Source organism: Equus asinus, chromosome 1 (genome assembly GCF_041296235.1).
Source record: "Equus asinus isolate D_3611 breed Donkey chromosome 1, EquAss-T2T_v2, whole genome shotgun sequence".
Classification (NCBI taxonomy): Eukaryota; Metazoa; Chordata; class Mammalia; order Perissodactyla; family Equidae; genus Equus; species Equus asinus.
Window position 1 is genome coordinate 201,078,361 of NC_091790.1, and position 19,968 is coordinate 201,098,328.

General features: G+C 43.2%; 1 protein-coding gene across 1 annotated transcript in view; it reads left to right on the top strand.

Annotated features, from left to right (window-relative positions):
- The first annotated feature begins 1,448 nt into the window (after window positions 1-1,448).
- The window catches only part of ZNF398 (zinc finger protein 398), a 31,106-nt gene continuing 12,586 nt past the window's right edge, over window positions 1,449-19,968 (top strand). Inside the window, exons 1-4 of the mRNA XM_044765033.2 lie at window positions 1,449-4,065; window positions 7,050-7,445; window positions 13,423-13,549; window positions 14,106-14,219. Of these exons, the coding sequence (XP_044620968.1) occupies window positions 4,042-4,065; window positions 7,050-7,445; window positions 13,423-13,549; window positions 14,106-14,219 (661 nt within the window). The 5' untranslated portion in view covers window positions 1,449-4,041. The remainder of the gene's footprint in view (window positions 4,066-7,049; window positions 7,446-13,422; window positions 13,550-14,105; window positions 14,220-19,968) is intronic.

The window sequence follows — 19,968 nt, forward strand, 5'->3', positions numbered from 1 at the left end:
TAGGTATTCTATAATCTAGATGTAACTTGAGGTATAAAATTTGATAATGTGCTTTATATGTTGAAACGCTAATAGTCAGTTGAACTATATATGAATCTATTTTTAATATTGCAAAAGTAAAAGGCTACAATAATTACTGAGGATTGTGAAAGGTGTTGAATCTATCTAATAAGAACTTTCAAATACTCAAATGTATTAACAGTTAATATGAATACTGAGAGAATGTTATCCAGGTAACTTTAGAAAGAACATTATATCCTTTTTGAGCCTACAGATGTTTATAAAAATATAAATACTATCACAGGTCAAAATAATAAAGATTAGATTAATAGTTCTAATTACTATAGAATTATTTGGTACAATTGCATTCATAACACTAAATAAGCTAATCTTTAGACTAATGTTTAATTATTTAACTCCATTTAGTCTGTGAATGTTAAAAAAAAAGCCCTATTTGGTAATTTTTCACATATTAGGAGGATAAATTAAAAGTAGAATGTCAACCGTGGCTACCTCAAAATTTCACAAAGATGAAAAAACTCACATACAACACATATATATAAATCACTTTGATTGAGACAATTAAAAATGTAGAACATGAAAAAAAAGCAGAAAGTTTAGATTAAACGGGGCACCCAAAATACATTTGTTCTCTCTAGACAACAAACTCTACAAGAATGCTTTTAATAAGACAATGCCTCATGGTTTGGGATCTATGAAGCTTAATATTTTTTAAAGCTTGTAGAAATAATTGCTATAGATCGATAACCATTTTCAGCAGTTGAAGAGAAAGGATTTTTGAGATTTGCCCAAGCTATGAATTCTAAATCCTGACTTCTTTTAGAAAACGTTCCTAAAACCTTTTTCCTGATTTATGATTTGCTGTGCACAAAAAAGTTAATGAAATTATTACATATGCTACTACAGTATATGGCATATGTGACATTTGGACATGAAGAATCAACCTCAATTTTTCAGATTTAAAAACAGAGAATTAATGATTAATTCAACCATGTTTCCTCTTTCCTTACCTGATGAAAGATTCCTGGGTTTCACACACATTATGAATCTGACTTTGAGAAATATTTATGGAATATAAAATCAGTAAAGAGAAATGCATGAACTCCACTTCAGTGGCCCAGGGTCACCGGTTCGGATCCTGGGCACAGACATGGCGCTGCTCATCAGCCCATGCTGAGGCAGCGTCCCACATGCCACAACTAGAAGGACCCACAACTGAAATATATAATATACTATGTACTTGGGGGATTGGGGGAGAAAAAGCAGAAAAAAAATTAATAGACTTGAAAACACATCTTCGAAGGAAATATTAAAAGAAAACATTGGAATAATTTAGATAGGAAGAGAAAGGTCTGAAAAATTAATGCTTCACATACTTGAAGAAAGTTATATGATAAGCATTAGACTATAAGTCAACACACCTGGGTTCTAGTTTTTAATTACATCTCTAATAAAATTTTTATTAACCCAAAAAAAAAAAAAAAGAAAGAAATGCATGAAATTGTCATAGACCATGGAACAAATATGGTGAAGGCTATGAGCATAAACATAATATAATTAGTCTACACCTTTCATTTTTATATTCAGAAAATGGTTATAGCTTAAAAAGATGTGGTGGAAAATGACTGGGTGCAGGCAGAAAGATTGTAGACCACTTCTACAATATTTTTCAGCCAATAACAAATTACGTGACACAGAAGAGATTTTGAAATTGTCTTGTCATGTACATACACAACATATTTAAACTAGATGCAATAGCAGCTATTGCATCCTTCAAAGGCTGATAGAATCAAGAAGGCCTTAATTTTGTATTTTCCAGAGAACATTAGCAACATAGGAAGACTTACTGACAGCCAATGGTTGCTTGCAGAGCAAGCAGGTTGTTTGCTGCAACTTGCTGAATAAATTGGCGTGTCTTAAGAGTGCAAGTATTTCCTACACGGCTCCTGCCGAAAAGACCTTCCTCTGATTCTACTCCAGGGCAGCTGCTGAAATTGGTGTGCATAAAGGAAAGCTCAGACGCAGATGGAAACGTCGATTATTTTCTTAACTTGAAAACCAATTAAATGGCTCCATTTTCACATTTCTGGATCCAAACTTTAAGGACAAATTTTTCTGTAGTGATTGTGTAGAGCAGCAAGAAAAGACAAAAATATTAGAAATTACGAATAATATAAAGGACAGCCGTCTTAAGTCTGCTTCTGAAAACATCGTGCATCTTTTTGAAACAGTGCACAAAACTTCACTCAGTGAAACTGCTTCAATGAAATGCCATCAATCATCCAAAAAAATTTCAAGGCCAAAAATTAAAAAGGAGAAAAGTCTTTACCTTTTTTCCTTTTTTTTAAAGATTGGCACCTGAGCTAACATCTGTTGCCAATCTTCTTTTTTTTTTTTTTCCTCGTCTTCTCCCCAAAGCCCCCCAGTAGGTAGCTGTATATTCTAGTTGAGGTTCTTCTGGTTGTGCTATGTGGGACGCTACCTCAGCATGGCCTGATGAGTGGGTACCATGTCTGCACCCAGAATCCGAACCCGCAAAACCCTGGGCCGCCAAAGCTGAGCACACGAACTTAACCACCTGGCTACGGGTGCGGCCCAAATCTTTACCTTAATAAGTTCCTATTAGGAAAAGGCACATTTAATAAATCGGTGGCAATATTACCATATTATGATGGCAGAGCTAGCCTCCCTTCTCTACGGAGCTCAGTTGAAAGTACCTCATTTAGTAATGCAAATGTCCCTGTTTAATGGCCTTAGCAGCAACCGACAGTTGACAGGACTGAGAAATTATTGTTCTTGCCTTATAAGGTCAAACTCTAAAATTTTAACTACTACATTTTTAATAGTAAAATTATAAAAATGAATTTCCTTTCCAAGAAAATTCAGATTTTTTTCCAGAAGATCACTCTGTTATGGCGATATTTTGATTCAGAGAATAGCAATTTTTAACTATCAAACATTCACCCTTTGACCAAAATATACATTCAGGTAGACTTCAAATTACATGCTGCAGGCATAGCTACAGTCTAAAAATAGCTTGTATGCTCAACAGCAGGTGCCCCGACAGGATGGTTCTCATACTTTTGTGATTTATAGATACTTTGACTGTTATGGACATTGACTTGATTCATTTGTTGAAATACAGGTTTGGGAGGACCTTGATTCATGATCACATGCTCGAAACGAGGACTGTGCTGGAAACTCCGGGTTATGCGGTTGTCTTACCAGAATACACACTCTGCCAACCTCCACAGATAACACTTGGTTCTTTCCCGTAACCTCAATCATCCGAGACATAAGGAGGACTGTAGAGTTGTGGTCCTAACACGGGCCACGTGGGATGTGAACCGCTTCACCTCGGCAGCCACATGTGCAATTTCTGCAAACGACGAACGTCTTCTCCATCCCAGATGCGTGCCTCTCGGTCACTCACTCTAACCCACAGCTCCCTTGGGTCCGGCCTGCCACCCGGATCTCCCTCCGCCGTTTCCACCTTTCTAGAACGGGCTGCCCTCCCGCCCGGGCGCCTCCCATCAGGCGGTCCCTGCGAACTGGGCCGCCAGGAAGGACCACTGCGCAGACAAGCCCTGGTTTGGGGCCCTGAGCTCCCATCTGGGGCGCGTTCTCGGGGCGCGCCAGGAGACAGGTCTCCGTGGAACCGAGCCCGCCGCCGGGGCCGAGCCGACCTAGCCGCGGGGCGGAAGTGGCCGCCAGGGCCGGCAGGGGGCGCGCTGCCGCGGCCTGCGGCGCGTCTAGGCCCGAGCCGTTCCGGCTGCGCTCGGTGCCCACAAAGCGCCAGCTGAGGGGCCGCTGCGGCCGAGCGCGGCTGAGCCTGCCCGCCCCCGAGCTCCTCCGGCCGGCCGCCCCGCGCCCCTGCCGCGCCCCCGCGCCCGAGCACCGGGCCCACGGCCGCGCGAGAGCCGGGCGGGCGCGCCTGCGGAGAGGCCGGGGGCCGGCCTGCGTGGGGCCGCGCGGCGGCGGCGGCGACTCCGGCCGGGCCGGGCCGGGCAGCGCGGGGCCATGGCCGAGGCAGCGCCGGCTCCGGTAAGGCGGTCCGCGCACGAGCGCTGCGAGCCCGGGAGGGTTGGGGCGCCTGGGGCTCCGCGACCGGGCCCGAGCGAGGGAGGCGGGCGGAAGGCGGCGTGTCAGGCGCGGGGCCCCGGAGCGGGGCGCGCCCGAGCGGCCGAGCGCAGACGGGCGCCCCGGGGGCCCCCGGGCCCGATGGCCGGGCGGGACGCCGCCGGCGCGGGGCTCGCAGGCTCTCTCCCTCCGCCCGAGAGGTCCCGCGCCGGGTGCGAGGCCCAGGGCTCCGCAGCCCTGCTGGAGGCTTCTAGCGGGGAGAGTCTGGGACGCTACCGAAAGGGGAATGAGTGAAGAGGGGCGCCTCGGCTCGGCGTCCGCCCGCCGCAGCCCGCCACGCGCAGGCCGCTGGGCTGGCGTGCCCGGCGGCCCCGTGCTCGCAAGATCGCCCTCGGTGCCGTGCGCCCGGCCGCGCACAGCCGCAGGTGCGGCGGCCACGGTGACACTTAGGTGTGTCAAAGGACTGCGTGCGGCTCGGGAGCGCCGGGCCCGTAGCTGACAATGCCGGCCACGCAGGAGGGCCTCCGTCCACGCTGCTGCCCGAGTGACCGGTGCGGGTTCCGAGGGTGGAGCACCGTCTCGTGTGGGTTCATTCAGCCGATGTCGGCGGCGGGCCCGCGGGTGCCGGGCGCTCCACCAGTTGCTAGTGCTGCGGAGACGACCGGGGCAGTCCCTGAGCCCAGACCCGGGTAGGACGAGCAGGGACCAGTCCAGTAACAGAGGACTGGAAAGTATGCCTTGGATTTACCGGTTTGAGAAGCCTTTGGTCACCCCAAGGAGAGCCGTTTTAGTGGGTCAGGAGCCAGACTGCTACGGAGGAGTGACATGAAAGTGAGAAAGGTGGAAGGGGAGGACGAAGAGGAAGCAGTGGCAAGGGGTGGGGAATAGAGCAGAGAGGAAAGCCATCCCTACCCTTGGACCTATTCTTCCTTTTCCAATCTTTTTTTTTTAAATATGGTAGAGATCATGTGTCTATGCTAGCCCTGCCCAGTAGACACATAATGGAAGCCACATATAACTTTAAATTTTCTAGTAGTCGTGTTTAAAAAGTTTATAGAAATAACATTAATTTTAATATTTTATTTAACTCAGTGCGTACAAAATATTTCAATGTGGAATCAACATTAAGAAATTAGGAAGTTTTACATTTTCTCCCCATACTGTGTCTTCAGAATCTTGAGTGTGTTTGATACTCATGGCACATCTCAATCAAAATAACCGCATTTCAAGTGCTCAGTAACCACCATATTGAACAGTGCAGGTTCATCTTATGGAGAAGAATCAAGAGATTGAAATATTGACCATAAAAGAAGAACAGTGTACCTAAAAATGTGGAAGGAGTTGGCATTCAGAGCTTAAGTGGAGAGATCAATTTTAAATAGGATGAACCTTTTTCCTGTAGGAAGAAAAGCAAGATTAAGTTACTGATGAGTTTGAAGTGGGAAGGAATGTGAAGAAAAAGAGGAGAAAATTGAGAGCGTTTGGTCTAAGTACTCTAATTTTCTTCTCAAAGTAGGAGTCCATGTCATCTTCTTAGGGAGAGGGGGCCTGCAGCGGACAAGAATCTCACTACTCAGCGCGTGTTCCCTGAGCCAGCAGCATCAGCATCACCTGGGAGCTTGTAAAAATGCAGAATCTCAATTTTCCTTCCAGACCTACTGAATCAAAGTCTGCATTTTAACAAGATCTCCAGATGATCCTTATGCACATTCGTTTGAGAAGTGCTGTGCTAAAAGTTTAAGGAGAGTGCTGGCGTGGGAGTTGTAGTGGCCACTGGACGGAAAGGGAAAAGAGACATGGGGGCACCAGGCAGTGTTGAGCCCCCTCTGAGCTTAGAGACCGTTGGTGTGTGGTGACACCAGTTTACCCGGTTGTGTGACTTCCTTTAGCAGGGCTTACTAGCCTGTTTACAGGATCAGAATGAGAACCATCGGACTGATTCAAAGCTAGAGGTTAGCTGAGCAGGTGAGGCAGAAAGACACATGAGTAAAGGGGTCAAAGATGGCTGAAATGATCAAGGAAGAAAGCAAAGCCTGGATCAGGCTGACAAACCAGGAGCAAAGAGAATGGGCAAGGGTTTAGTGGGATTGCAGAGCAAGTGAAATGAGAATAAGGTGATGGGTGAGCTGGAGAGATGGGAGCTTGTGGCCAGAGAGCAGGTTATCAAATTCATAGAGTCAGAAGGCTTTGTAGGGGTCATCCTCGTCAAACCTCCTATTTTTTTGGTAGAGATTTCTTTTTTTTAAAATATGTTCTTTGTTTCAAAGTGCGTTCAATGTTGGGGCAAGCTATTATTTTCTTGGAAAGATCTAGTTCAAAAATTATTTATATAGGCCAATGTTTGCCTGCCTGAAAATTCCGTGTTGGTTCTAGTTCTGCCGTCTAGAGTAACACTGTAAGATTAAACAAGCCTGTTTTGCTTTCTGTTTTATAACCCTTAAATGTTCGCAAATAGTTGTGTGTTTTCCAGACTCAACATTCTCTGCTTATTCAAGGTTTGCTGAATGGTATGGTTGTGGTTTGTAAGCAGGGTGGTGGACAGGGCCACAGCATAAGTCAATCAAAGGTTTATCAGAGGGCACTGAGCTCAGTGAAACCTGGAGAGATCCTGATGCATTTAGCCTTTTCTAGAGAGAGGGGATGCAGCAACAGCTTGAGCCTCTGGACGCTGGCTCTAGGGCTTTGCATCCCAGGGAGTATGCCGGGCTGGTTCTTGATCCAGCTTCACTCATTCACTGTCTTGCCTAATCCATCCCTGAACCACCAAAGCAGCTCTCTTGGCTCCTGATGTCGATGAGCTCCATAAAGAGGAGGCTTATACAGGTGGTACTAAAACTGTATTTAGATTAATCTCAGTTGGCCAGTTAAGCGGTCCTTATCTGATTTTATTTTGGATTAGGGCTCCTTCTAACACTCAGTGTCTTGTCTCATCTCTCCACTGCGCACAGACTTCTGAATGGGACTCCGAATGCCTTACGTCCCTGCAGCCCCTTCCTCTTCCCACGCCCCCAGCAGCAAATGAGGCACACCTGCAGACTGCAGCCATCTCCCTGTGGACAGTGGTGGCCGCTGTGCAGGCTATAGAGAGAAAGGTTGAGGTCCACAGCCGGCGACTCCTGCATCTAGAAGGACGGACAGGGACAGCAGAGAAGAAGCTGGCCAGCTGTGAAAAGACAGTGGCCGATCTTGGGAACCAGCTGGATGGCAAGTGGGCCGTGCTGGGGACCCTGCTGCAGGAGTACGGGCTGCTGCAGAGGCGGCTGGAGAACCTGGAGAATCTGCTGAGAAACAGGAACTTCTGGATCCTGCGGCTGCCCCCGGGTATTAAAGGGGATATCCCAAAGGTAATACTTTCGCTTCTAGATGGAAAGTGGTCTCACTAGTCCTTAGCCTAGTAGTAAGGGATAATCTTGGTCAGTCAGTTAGGCTGAAGGAACTATGAAGTTGTTTTGTGTTTCTCTATTTGGGAAGCATTCCATGTTTAATACAGCGATCATTGGAAAACTGTTTCCAGTCCAAAGTTGGCTATCTGATAGATGGATTTTCTTCTCTTTTGCTTTCTCCTGCCCATTATCCCCTGGTCACTTTTCTCTTTGTTAACCTGTCTGCCACGATCTTGGTGTGGAAACTAAATATCATTTAAATCAGTCAATTTGAATTTGTTGTCAATTCTGGTGAAAAGTTAGAGGGAAGACAAGGGAGGGGAGGTAGAGTAAATAGTTAACATAAGGGTTTGGGACCATCTGGGGCTGACGTAGATCCTGCCCGTCAGCATCCTTTGCAGAAGTGTGCCGCAATGCTGGGGCCCAGCCTTTCTGGAGGGAATAGCCCATAAAACAAAAGGGAAATAAACACTATTCCTCAACTATGGAAGACAGCCTTGAGCCAGCTAGTTTCCAAGCATGCCTGCTTATTTATTCCTTCATTCAACAAATATTTCTTGAACACTTACTATTTGCTTGATGTCTACATCCTGAAGGCACAGCAGTGAACAATTCACGTAAGCTCCCTTGGAGCTTAAATTTTAGTGGATAAAGAAAGATAACATTAAAATCCATTTAAGCGCTTTGGTAAAAATATAAGTGCTATCTGATGATTTATTTTAGATTGGCTATCAGAGAAGTTCTCATAAAGGAGCTAATATTTAGGCTGAGACTAAATAACAGGAAGGATCCAGCTGTGAGAAGATCTGAGGAAGAGCTTTCTAGGCAGAAAGAATACCTAGTGCAAAGTCCTGAAGGCTCAAAGGGACTAGGGACACTGAGGGGAAGGAGGAAGGGCAGCCGCTGTGTGCACTGAGTAAACAGGAGGCAGATCGTTTAGGGCAGTGTGTTTCAGCCCTGGCTGTACATAGGATTCATCTGGGGAGCTTTTAAATTTTGATGGGCATCACACCTAGAGATTCTGATTTAATAGGTCCAGGATGGGGCCTAAGCATTAATAATTCTTGAAGCTCCGTAGATGATTGTAATAATGCAGCTAGAGTTTTGAACCACTGGGTCAGGCATTGGAGACCAAGGTAAGCAGTTGGGGTTTTATCTTAGGTGTAATGGGAGGAAATTGAAGGGTTTTAAGCAGAGGAGTTATACTGGTGTATATTTTGAAAGAACCACTTTGGCTGCCATGTGGAGAATGAATCATGGGGGTAAGAACAGGAGCAGGGAGGAAAACAATAGGCAGCTGTAATAGGGGTGAGAGTGGCCTGGATGAGGGTAGCAGTAGTGGAGATGGAGATAAGTGGACAGATTCGGGATGTTTTGATGGTAGAATTGACAGTAAGACTTACTGATGGGAAGTAGGGAAGGAGGAATTAAGAACAACAATAATTGTAAATTTAATGTGTGGTGATTTACTTAGAATTTTACTGTTCTGAGTGCTTTAGTTATTTCATAAGAACCCTAACTTGGGTTCATATAGTTACTAAATATAAATAACAGAGTTGTCTTGTAACCCAGTTGGCTCCAGAGCACATGCTCTTAACACCTTAGGTTTAGTGACTCTTAGGCTTTTGGCTTGAAGAACCGGATGGATGGTGTTGGCATCTACTGAGATGGGGATATCTTGAGGCATGGGAAGGAATTAAGAGTTCTCCTTCGCAGTGTTAGGTTGGAAATGCCTGTGGCACATTCTGGAGAGATGTGAAGTGGTCCCTGAAGCTCAAAGGTGAGAAATATTTGGGAGTCGTTGATGTCCAGGTCATGTTGTAAGTCAAGAGGCTGGAAGTGATGACCTCAGGAAAGAAAGTGGGAAAGCAAGAGGAGTCCCAGGGCTCAGCTCCAGGGAAAGGAGGAGCCAGCAAAGGAGACTGAGGAGGAGTGGCCAGGGAGGCGGGAAAGGAAACAAAACAGGAAAGTATGTGGGGTCACAGGGACAAGGAGAAAAGCATTTCAAGGAGAGAGTTGTCATCTGGGTTGATATGTTACCGAGAGGTCTAGAAGGAAGAAGATGGTGAATATGATTTGGCAACATAGACGTTGCTGGGAACCTTGCAAGAGTTGTTTCAGTGCAGTGAAGCCGGGGATGGAAGGCTGAATGGAGCTGGTGGAGGGGTGAATGGGAAGAGAGAAAAGGGAGAATGACAATAAAGGACTCTTTCAAGGGTTGTGAAGGGGAGCGGAGATGAGGGAGTTGGAAGGGATGTCAGAGGCAGTATCTGACAGAGAACTTGCCCCAGTGTTTTTATTTGTGTATCTGGAGCCCCCTAGAAGTTCTTTGGGAAAGTTTAAATTTGTATTTGCCGTAAGAATAGCAGAAAAGGGAAGTTAAAGTTACTTATGGTATTACCCGGATAAATGGGTAACATTCAACCTGTCCATCTTAAACTCCAAAATCATATAAAAATAATGTTGTGATTTCTTCATGAAATTAGAATATATTGAAGATTTACTAGATTGAAATACAGGAAGTAAACTTTTGTGTCCTTGCTTTGTTGCAAATGCTCTTATTCTGCCCTTACTTTGAATTTTAATTTTTTTTAATTTTGGTAAATATACATAAAATTTACCATTTTAACCATGGTTAAGGGTACAGTTCAGTGGCATTAAGTACATTCACATTGTTGTGCAAGCGTCACCACCATCCATCCCCAGGGTTTCCCAAACTGAAACTCTGTACCCACTAAACAACTCCTCATTCCCGCTGCCCCCAGCAGCCACCATTCTGCTTTCTGTCTCTGTGAATTTGACTACTCTAGGGACATCATATAAGTGAAATCACACAATTTTTGTCCTTTTGTGACTGGCTTGTTTCACTTGTGCGTAACATCCTGCAGATGAATCCATGTTGCAGCAGGTCAGAATTTCCTTCCTTTTTCATGCTCAATAATATTCCATTTTCCCTCAGAATTTTAAAAGTATTGGTCCATTATCTCATAACACCAAATGCCATTGATGAAAAGTTTAATACCAAACTGATTATAATTTGTAAGAAACCCATTTTTTTTTCCCTGGAAGTTTTTATCTTCTATTTATATTTTTCTAAAATTTGTTGGCTATGTCTGGATATAGGTCTTTTAAAATTTGTTTTGGACCCTTGGTGTGACCCTTCATTCAGAAGAGTGGTATCTTTTCAGCTCTGGGAAATTTTCTTCTATGAATCTATTTTTATAATATTTCACACACCCTCCCCCATTTTTTCTGTTCTCTTTCTGGAACTGCTGTTGACAGATGATGGATTATTGTCTTTGTTTCTTTAAATTTTCCTTAATATTTTTTACCTTTTTAACTACAGTTTCTTGACCTTTCCTTCCAGCATTTCTAATTTTTATTTTTAACAATTATATATTTAATTTTCAATAATACTTATTTTCTGCTCCTTTTTTTAAAGCAGCCTGAATTTTTTTTATAGATGTAATATCTACTAAATTTCTTTGAGAATCTGAATTAGAGGGTTGTTTGATTTTTAGCTTATTGATTTTTTTCCCTCTAGGATCTTTTATAGTATTTGTTCATCTTGGTGCTGTTAGCTTTTTAAAAAAAAATCTTGAGTAATCTGTGATTGTTCATCCATATTTATAAGTGGAGGATTAGATTGATTACTTTGGTTAATTACAGGAAGCTGACATGTTTTCTCTGCCACCACTTTAGTCTCTTTAACCACAGGATCTTTCATTTGCAGGAGAGGGCTCCCTCCATAGGCGCTCCATGTAGATGGGCTTCACTTTAAGGTGCTGTGGCCAGGAGCAAATAGGCAGTGCAGGGACCACCCGGAGCCCAGAAGGAGTAAGGCAGTACTCCAAGCCGTCAGCTCCCATACTGGGGTCCCCTGCTGTCCCAGGCAGGTTGTGAAATTTCCATAGAGATATGGTCTGTCATTTCGGCTTTGGGGTAAATGCTGCCGGCTCTGCCAGGGTTGATGAGGAGGACGAGAGAGGGGGTCCTGCTTCTAAAGATAGCCCTTCAAACGGCAGTTTACAGCCACTTTTACTCCTACTCAGGGTATCTGCTGACTTCGAGCTTGGAATTCTCTGGATTCCTCCACTGCAGTCTTTCCCTGTGCATCAGGGAGATGCAGCTTCCTCGCACACCTTAGACCCCAGCACACGCCCATCCTCCGGGTCTCAGTGAGACTCATCAAGAACTGTCTGGTGACGGCCTTCTTGCTCATTCTTGGCGGTGTTGTAGATATGTCCCCCATCTCAGCGCTGTGGTTTCAGTGGAGTCTGGGAGGGAAGAGAAGGACGTGTGTGCTTAGCTCACAGTCTTGGACCAGAAGCCCATCTGATCGTTGATTTCTGTGATCATTTTATTGTGAGTTTTTATTGTAAGCTATGACAAATCTCCTGTGTAGTGAGGTTAGATAAAAATTAAGTATTGAGTGTTTACACTTCCCTCAGCCTGATTGTAGGTGCTGAGCAGGATGTAAAAATGAGTAATTTATGGTTCTAGCCCCTAGGAACAAAATTTCTCGTTGAGGAAAAAGATGACACAAATGAAGCAGAAAGAAATAAAATTGCCTAATAGTATTGGACAGACCTTTGAATCTTCAAGGCTATGTTAAATTTATGAAGTATGTATATTTTTATTGAATTTTTTAATTTTGGAAAAGATACATGTATATACATCTTAGGGGGCCAGCCCCGTGGTGAAGTGGTTAAAGTTCCAGGTGCTCCGCTTTGGCAGCGCGGGTTCATAGGTTGGGCGTGGACCTACTTCACTGTCAGCCATGTGTAGAGGCATGCTACGTACAAAATGGAGGAAGGTTCGCACAGATGTTAGCTTAGGGCTAATCTTCCTCAAGCAAAAAGAAAAAAAAAAAAAGGAAGATTGGCAACAGATGTTAGCTCAGGGCTAATCCTCCTCAGCAAAAAACCAGAAAAATGACAGTGTCCAAAACAAAGAAATCTACCTGTCTTTTAGGACTAGCTGAAGCCCCATCTCTTCCAGACTCATCCCAGTCCCATTATAGCTCTATTTTAAAAATTTCTTGTCCATGTTATTAATTTGAATACAGTCATACATTCCTTTTGGGCAGAAACCAAATTTTTTTTTTTTTAAGATTGGCACCTGAGGGGCTGGCCCCGTGGTCGAGTGGTTAAGTTCGGGTGCTCCGCTGCAGGCGGCCCAGTGTTTCGTTGGTTTGAATCCTGGGCGTGGACATGGCACTGCTCATCAAACCAGGCTGAGGCAGTGTCCCACATGCCACAACTAGAAGGACCCACAACGAAGAATATACAACTATGTACCGGGGGGCTTGGGGGAGAAAAAGGAAAAAAATAAAAATCTTTAAAGATTGGCACCTGAGCTAACAACTGTTGCCAATCTTTTTTTTTTTTTCCTGCTTTTTCTCCCCAAATCCCCTCAGTATATAGTTGTATATTTTTTTTTAGTTGTGGGTCCCTCTAGCTGTGACATGTGGGACGCCGCCTCAACATAGCCTGATGAGTGGTGCCATTTCTGCACCCAGGATCCGAACAGGTGAAACCCGGGGCCACCAAAGTGGAGCACGTGAACTTAACCACTTGGCCATGGGGCCGGCCCCCAGAAACCATATTTTTATAATCTTGGTGCTTCGGATAAACCTTGTACTCAATGGATATTAATATGTTGTGCTTTGTGAGTTAAATACTGCTTTGCATTTGTACCTATGTCTGCAAATGACTCTTTACATGTCCTTCACCCTCTCAAAACGCACAACCCTAAAGTTTATCACCTTTCTCCTTGAAAATATTGTCAACTCCCGGAGGTTGGATCTGTCTTAAGTTTTTCCTGTATCCTTTTAGGGTCCCGCACAGTTTTTTGTACTAGTAGGCACTCAGTAAAGATTTCTTGAATGATTGAATTGCAGTGGGAGGGACTAACCCCGGTGTGATTGTAATTTCAGGTACCTGTGACATTTGATGATATCTCCATCTACTTTTCCACTCCAGAATGGGAAAAATTAGAAGACTGGCAAAAGGAACTTTACAAGAATATCATGAAGGGCAACTACGAGTCTCTCATCTCCATGGGTGAGGCTAAGTTGGCCCCTTGTGAATGAGGTGACAGCAGCTCCAGGAGGGCTCAGAACAGTCTCTTTTCCTCCAGTGGTCTTCATTCTCACTCTGTCCTCACACCCTTCAGATTCTGGTTCCAAGCTAAAGATTTCCAATTCACCCTTGCTAAATAGGAAATCATCATCTCTCCTTTGCCAATTCACGGGATAGAGAGTGAAGTTCAGAGTTATGGGTGTGCCAGCTGCAGTGGTTTCCATGGGTATCCTTCACTTTGAAGGGTCCTTGATCTCTCCCCCACCCGAGGCACACTGTCGCTCTTACCCAGTGAAAGCAGCAGGTGGCGGTGCTGAAGTCGCACATGTACCTTTCCCACCCTTTACCTCTCCTCTTACCTGCTTGCCTGATAGATCTCTTCCATATTGGAGGTGGATGGATGGGGAAAGTGAAATAGAATATAAAAGAAATTCCCTGGGATTGTGGCTCTCAAAGTCCTCAGCACAGCCTTCATGACAGTTAGTAGCATCCTCATTGATCTCTTTGTCATACCCCTTTTCCCTTCTTTCTCTCCTAGATTATGCCATGAATCAACCTGATGTCTTATCTCAGATTCAGCCAGAAGGAGACCATAACACAGAGGACCAGGCAGGGCCAGAGGAAAGTGAGATTCCCACAGACCCCAGTGAAGGTAAGTGGGAGAAGAGATTATCTAGTCCTTGTCTCTCTTTCCTGGTCAGGGATGATGGCTCAGCACTAAGTAAGCAGGGCTTGGGGTCCTCGAGCCTCTTGGTGCTAAAGCAACTAGACTGTGAATGGATCATCAGGCATTTAAATAGGAGGGGGAGCTTAGAGATCACCTTGTCCAATGCCTTCACCCACCAATACCACACATCTGAGGGCTATGACAAAGGTTCTGAGACGTAAATATTTAGGAAAAAGAATGTCCTTAGATGGCAGAGGAAGCAGTCATGCTCATCTGAAGGGAAGGGCTTGAGGGAATGTACACGTGGCCATTAAGCAGTGCTGGAGGAGCTGGGCGTCTGCGTGGTCCCTCAGAGATGCACTTAACCAGTGGACCCCGATGACATCCACCTGGGCAAAGCAGATTTTGCTTGGTTTGGGAGCCAGCTATCATTAATTAACTTGCCTTAATGTTTTTAGTTGGCAGCTGCTTGATAATGTGTGGGAAAGACTACTAGCCACAGTGCAGCTGTATTATTTCTCTCAAGCCCCACCTCTGCTATCAGAAAAATCTCATACAGTTTTTGTTCTTTGCTTGATAGAAAGCTCATAGAAAGTTCATCCTGCAGACATCCCTATTAAATGAACTTCTCTTACAACCTACCTCCTGTCCCATGCACTGTTTTTTTTCTAACATTTTATTATGAAAATTTTCAAACTATCGGAAAAGTTAAAACAATTTTACAGTGAACACCTAGATACCTACTGCCTAGATTTTACCGCTAGTATTTTATCACATATATATCCATCTCTGCATTCCTCTATCCATCCATCAACCCATGTTTTTTTTTTTATTATTTAAAAAAAATTTTTTTTTAAAGATTTTATTTTTTCCTTTTTCTCTCCAAAGCCCCCCCAGTACATAGTTGTATATTCTTCGTTGTGGGTCCTTCTAGTTGTGGCATGTGGGATGCTGCTTCAGCATGGTTTGATGAGCAGTGCCATGTCCGCGCCCAGGATTCGAACCAACAAAACACTGGGCCGCCTGCAGCGGAGCACGCGAACTTAACCACTCGGCCATGGGGCCAGTCCCCCATCAACCCGTCTTATTTTCAACCTATTTCAAAGCCAACACAGACATCACATTTCTCCCTAAATAGTTCAGCATGAATATCATTAGCCTAGAGTTCAATATTTGTGTTTTTTTTTTCCATTTGAGGTAAATTTTACATACAGTCAAGTGCTCAGATCTTAGGTGAACATTCTCTAAGTTTTGAGGAATGCATATATCTGCCACACATATTATTTCTAAGAACTGTGAGTGATTGTATTTAGGCAATGTAACAGGTGGAATTTGATTCATCTCTGTATCATGGATACAAATAATGATTCTAAAATCATATCACAAATAGAGATGGCTGACTTAATTCATTACTGGAAAGAACTCCTTAGTCTACTTTATTAGTTCCTGACACAGCCTCGATAGTATAAATGAGTGTGTCATTTTTGGGGACGAATGGAAAAGCTGTAGGTAAGTTGGCTTTGTAATGATACATGAAAGTGTCATTTACCTGCCATCTTGTCAATTTATTTTTACCTTCGTTTTTACGACTCCATTTATGGGTAGTCAACCTATATACATTAATACATTTTTACTTAAAATTAACAAACACTGTAAGCATTGAATTTATTTAATACTCTGGTTTGATTCTTTAGAGTTTTAGCTTGCTTTGATGATTATCAACCTAGATATTTACCAGAACTTGAAGATAGGATTCATATGACTTGAACTGATCAATATGTAGAATTTTAAAAAAGCTCAGATGTGTCTATCCTTTAGAACCCTTTATATTTTCTCCCTTTTAGATTTAATTATATATTCATGGATTTTATTCATTTAATGCAATTATTTTTTTTTTGGTTGCTCAAATTGTCAACTTGGCAAGTGAGAGGACTTTTAAACTGTCTCTTGTGTCCTTCCAGTACTGCCTCAGTACTTGTTTTCTTAAAAAAAAAGGTTCCAGAGTCTCCTCTCTCAGTAGAGTCTCACAGGACACACTTAATCCTCCAGCAAGGGGTTGTGATAACACATGCAGAGTGTCGTCTCCCAGAGAAGCTCCCTGGAGACTCAGTGCCCAAGGTTTTCACTGGAGCTGCTCATGGAAGCACCCTCTGCCTAGCACACACCACAATTCCAGACTCCCAGAAGGCAAGTGGAGGTTCAGCATAAACCACACTGTTTGTACCAACAGTTTAGGCCCTGTGAGGCACTCTTAACATTTAGGGAAAGTTTTACATCAGCACAGGGAACTGTTTGCCAGCCAAGGGCCAACCTCGTAAGCAGGCCTTTCTAAGTCTCAGCGTCTCAGGCCTGCTGTGTTGACACAGGCCTATTTTAGATTTTCTTTCTCATAACACATTAAAAAAGTCTGGGTTCCTTTCAGTGGAGAATAGTATTAAACTGTCTGGTCATTAAAGTTCATGAAAGATTGTTCCACACGAATACTAGGAAGAGGATACTAATGCTAGGCCACTTTAATGAGAGAATTTATAAAATATCTTTCTGATAGATTATTCTCCACTTAAGCCTAACCATTTAAATCATTTTTAAAATCTTGTTCTAATAAGGAAAAAAAGAATCAAAACTTTTATTTTTGAGCAGACAGCTTCTCTCTTCTCTAACATCATCTTTTTTTAACCAATTTTAATATGCCATGGAATTTGTTGTTAGACCAGTGTGTTTATGTTAGAGCATTGATGTACTTTTCGAAACCTGAATTTTCTAAAATACATTTGGATTTATCTATATTTCTTATAAAACCCATAATTTATGATTGTATTCCATTTTAGAGCTTTAACAACTGTGCATTATAATTAAATAAAAATATATAGGTAGAATAGATTTGGAGATAGTGATGGTACCATGTAGCATCCCCTCCTTTTTATGTCCAGATGTCATGGAATTAATTTTATACTCCAGGGGCCAGCCCAGTGGCGCAGCGGTTAAGTGTGCACGTTCCGCTTCAGCAGACCGGGGTTCGCCGGTTTGGATCCCGGGTGTGGACACGGCACCGCTTGCCAAGCCATGCTGTGGCAGGCATCCCACATATAAAGTAGAGGAAGATGAGGCATGGAGATTAGCTCAGGGCCAGTCTTCCTCAGCAAAAAGGGGAGGATTGGCAGCAGATGTTAGCTCATGGCTAATCTTCCTCCAAAAAATAAAAATAAAAAATAGAGCATAAAATTTTTATTTTATTTTATCTCCATTACTTGAATCTGATGAGGGGAAAGAGAAATTGTATCCTCTTAGGGAATAGTCATTGATGCCTAGTATCTTAGATAAAACTGCAAACAATTAGTAGAGAATGGTAGTGAATGGGAGAATGTAGAAAAATACAAACACGAGATTTTCTGAAATTCTTTAACTCTATTACTAGGGCTAAACTGCAGACCAGCTGTGTGTGTGTGGCCATTATTTGGTCACTGATAGTTTTAATACTGAACTCCAATTTTTTAGAATTTTTTGGAGAAAAAGTTTACCCAAGAAGTTCAGATAGAATAATTACTGAAAGTCCATTATCTAGGCCTTCTTCTAGTTCAGAAGCTGTGGACTCAAGCCAAAAGTCTAGAATGACCCAAAAGTAAAATAAATTAACTTCTAAAACTTGTAGTCCTGGGGAGACTTCTTTGATCATTGTCATTTCAGGTACATTGTCATTATCCTATGTTTATCCCTGTTTACTCTGGTCCAGCAAAGCCATCTCTTCCTAGACAAAATCAGTGATTAAGGCACATCCCAATATGATAATCTTTTTATCTTAGTTTAACCTCTTTGAGAGCAAGAATCATCCTGGACATGATAAAACTTAGGGGTTTTAACTTATTACACAAATACTTAACACATTCTTGCTATGTTACAGTTCCATACCTGTTTCACAAAAAGTTTAAAAGGTTTTACTTTTTAACTATGATAGTTTCATGTGTCAATTATTTTTTATTACCTGCTTAAGATGTCAGACCTCAGCACCAGTTTTAACTCGCTTAGTTTATAAACCTTCATAACATTCAGAACCTCGAGGTTCCAGCTCCTTTTTAAACAGCACGGGCCCTTATCTGTTTAAAACATACACACACAAAATCAGAGTTCCTCACAGTTAAAATAACATTCAACCAGTGTAGACATTAAAATTTTATATTTTCTTGTGATCGGCCTTTCTATTTTTCACCACCTCTCAAACCTAAAACCTCAGCATTTATCAACTTCCTCTTACTGATCAATATTGTTTTTCTCTATTCTCTAGCTTTCTCCAAAGGCTGCTGCTTGCATGAACCAATGATTTTCCCGTCACTTTGTGTCTCTTTAAGTATCCACTGTTGGGATTCCTCAGGCCTACGAGGAATGTGCTTTGGTGTGCCATTGTGGCGACCTGGCCAGCTTTTGCCCATACTGTCACGATACAGGTGTCTGTATCAGGCCATCTTAGTGTTCAAATGCTCCTGCTCCTTTTATTTCACTGCCAGAAGGTCCTCAGGTTGGACACTCCCACCAAACTGTAGCAGACACTGCTGTATTCTATGCATTCTATGACAGTAGTGCAGAGGACCAACTATTTAATAAAATAAAACTTAGTAGTGGGGCCAGCCGGGTGGCGCAGCGGTTAAGTGCGCATGTTCCGCTTCTCAGCAGCCTGGGGTTCGCCAGTTTGGATCCTGGGTGCGGACATGGCACTGCTTGGCAAAAGCTGCTTTCTTGGGTTAAGCCAGCTCCCTCCGACTGCAGACCTCAGGCATCCCACATATAAAGTAGAGGAAGATGGGCACAGATGTTAGCTCAGGGCCAGTCTTCCTCAGCAAAAGGAGGAGGATTGGCAGCAGTTAGCTCAGGGCTAATCTTCCTCAAAAAAAACCACAAAATTTAATAGTACTGATCTAGTTAACCGACCAGAGGCGCATAATCATTCAAAAAGAGACATTAGGTTCCTGGGGCTTCCCAAGTTAAATGAAGACATACTCAGCCGGCAGGCTGTAATAACAACAGCTGCTTATGTTTCTGGAGAACTGCCTTGTTTTTTTTTTAGCCCTCCATAGCTTTTACGGTTGGCTGCTGACTAATATAAGAAAAGATTGGAGGGGCTGGCCCCGTGGCCTAGTGGTTCAGCTCTCTCCGCTTCAGCAACCTGGGTTCGGTTCCTGGCTGTGGACCTCCACCACTTGTTGGTGACCACGCTATGGCAGTGAGCCACATAAAAAACAGGAGGATTGGCACAGATGTTAGCTCAGGGTGAATCTTCCTCAAGCAAAAAGAGGAAGATTGGCAACAGATGATAGGGCAAATCTTCCTTAGCAAAAAGAAAGATTGGAAAGAATCCAGATGCCCATCAGTAGGGGACTCTTGAGTAAACAATGGTATAGCTACATAGTACAGCTATAAAAAGGAATGAGAAAGATCTCTGTAGACTGCTGCAGACAGATACCCGGAATATATTGTTAAGTAAAAATTCCAGTTACAGAACAGTTTATGTTGTATGCCACATAAAGAAGGAAAATATGAAGATGTATAAAGTTTAAAATGAAACCCAACAAGAATGGTTACCTATACAGGGAGAGAGAGACTAGAGATGGAAGGTAGGGCTGTCTGAATGTACCTTATTTTATAGTTTGATTTTGGAGCCTTGTAAATATTTTACATAATTAAAAAAACAAATTTAAAAAATCAATACATGCTGAAATAACTAAACCATGTATCAAGCTGGTGA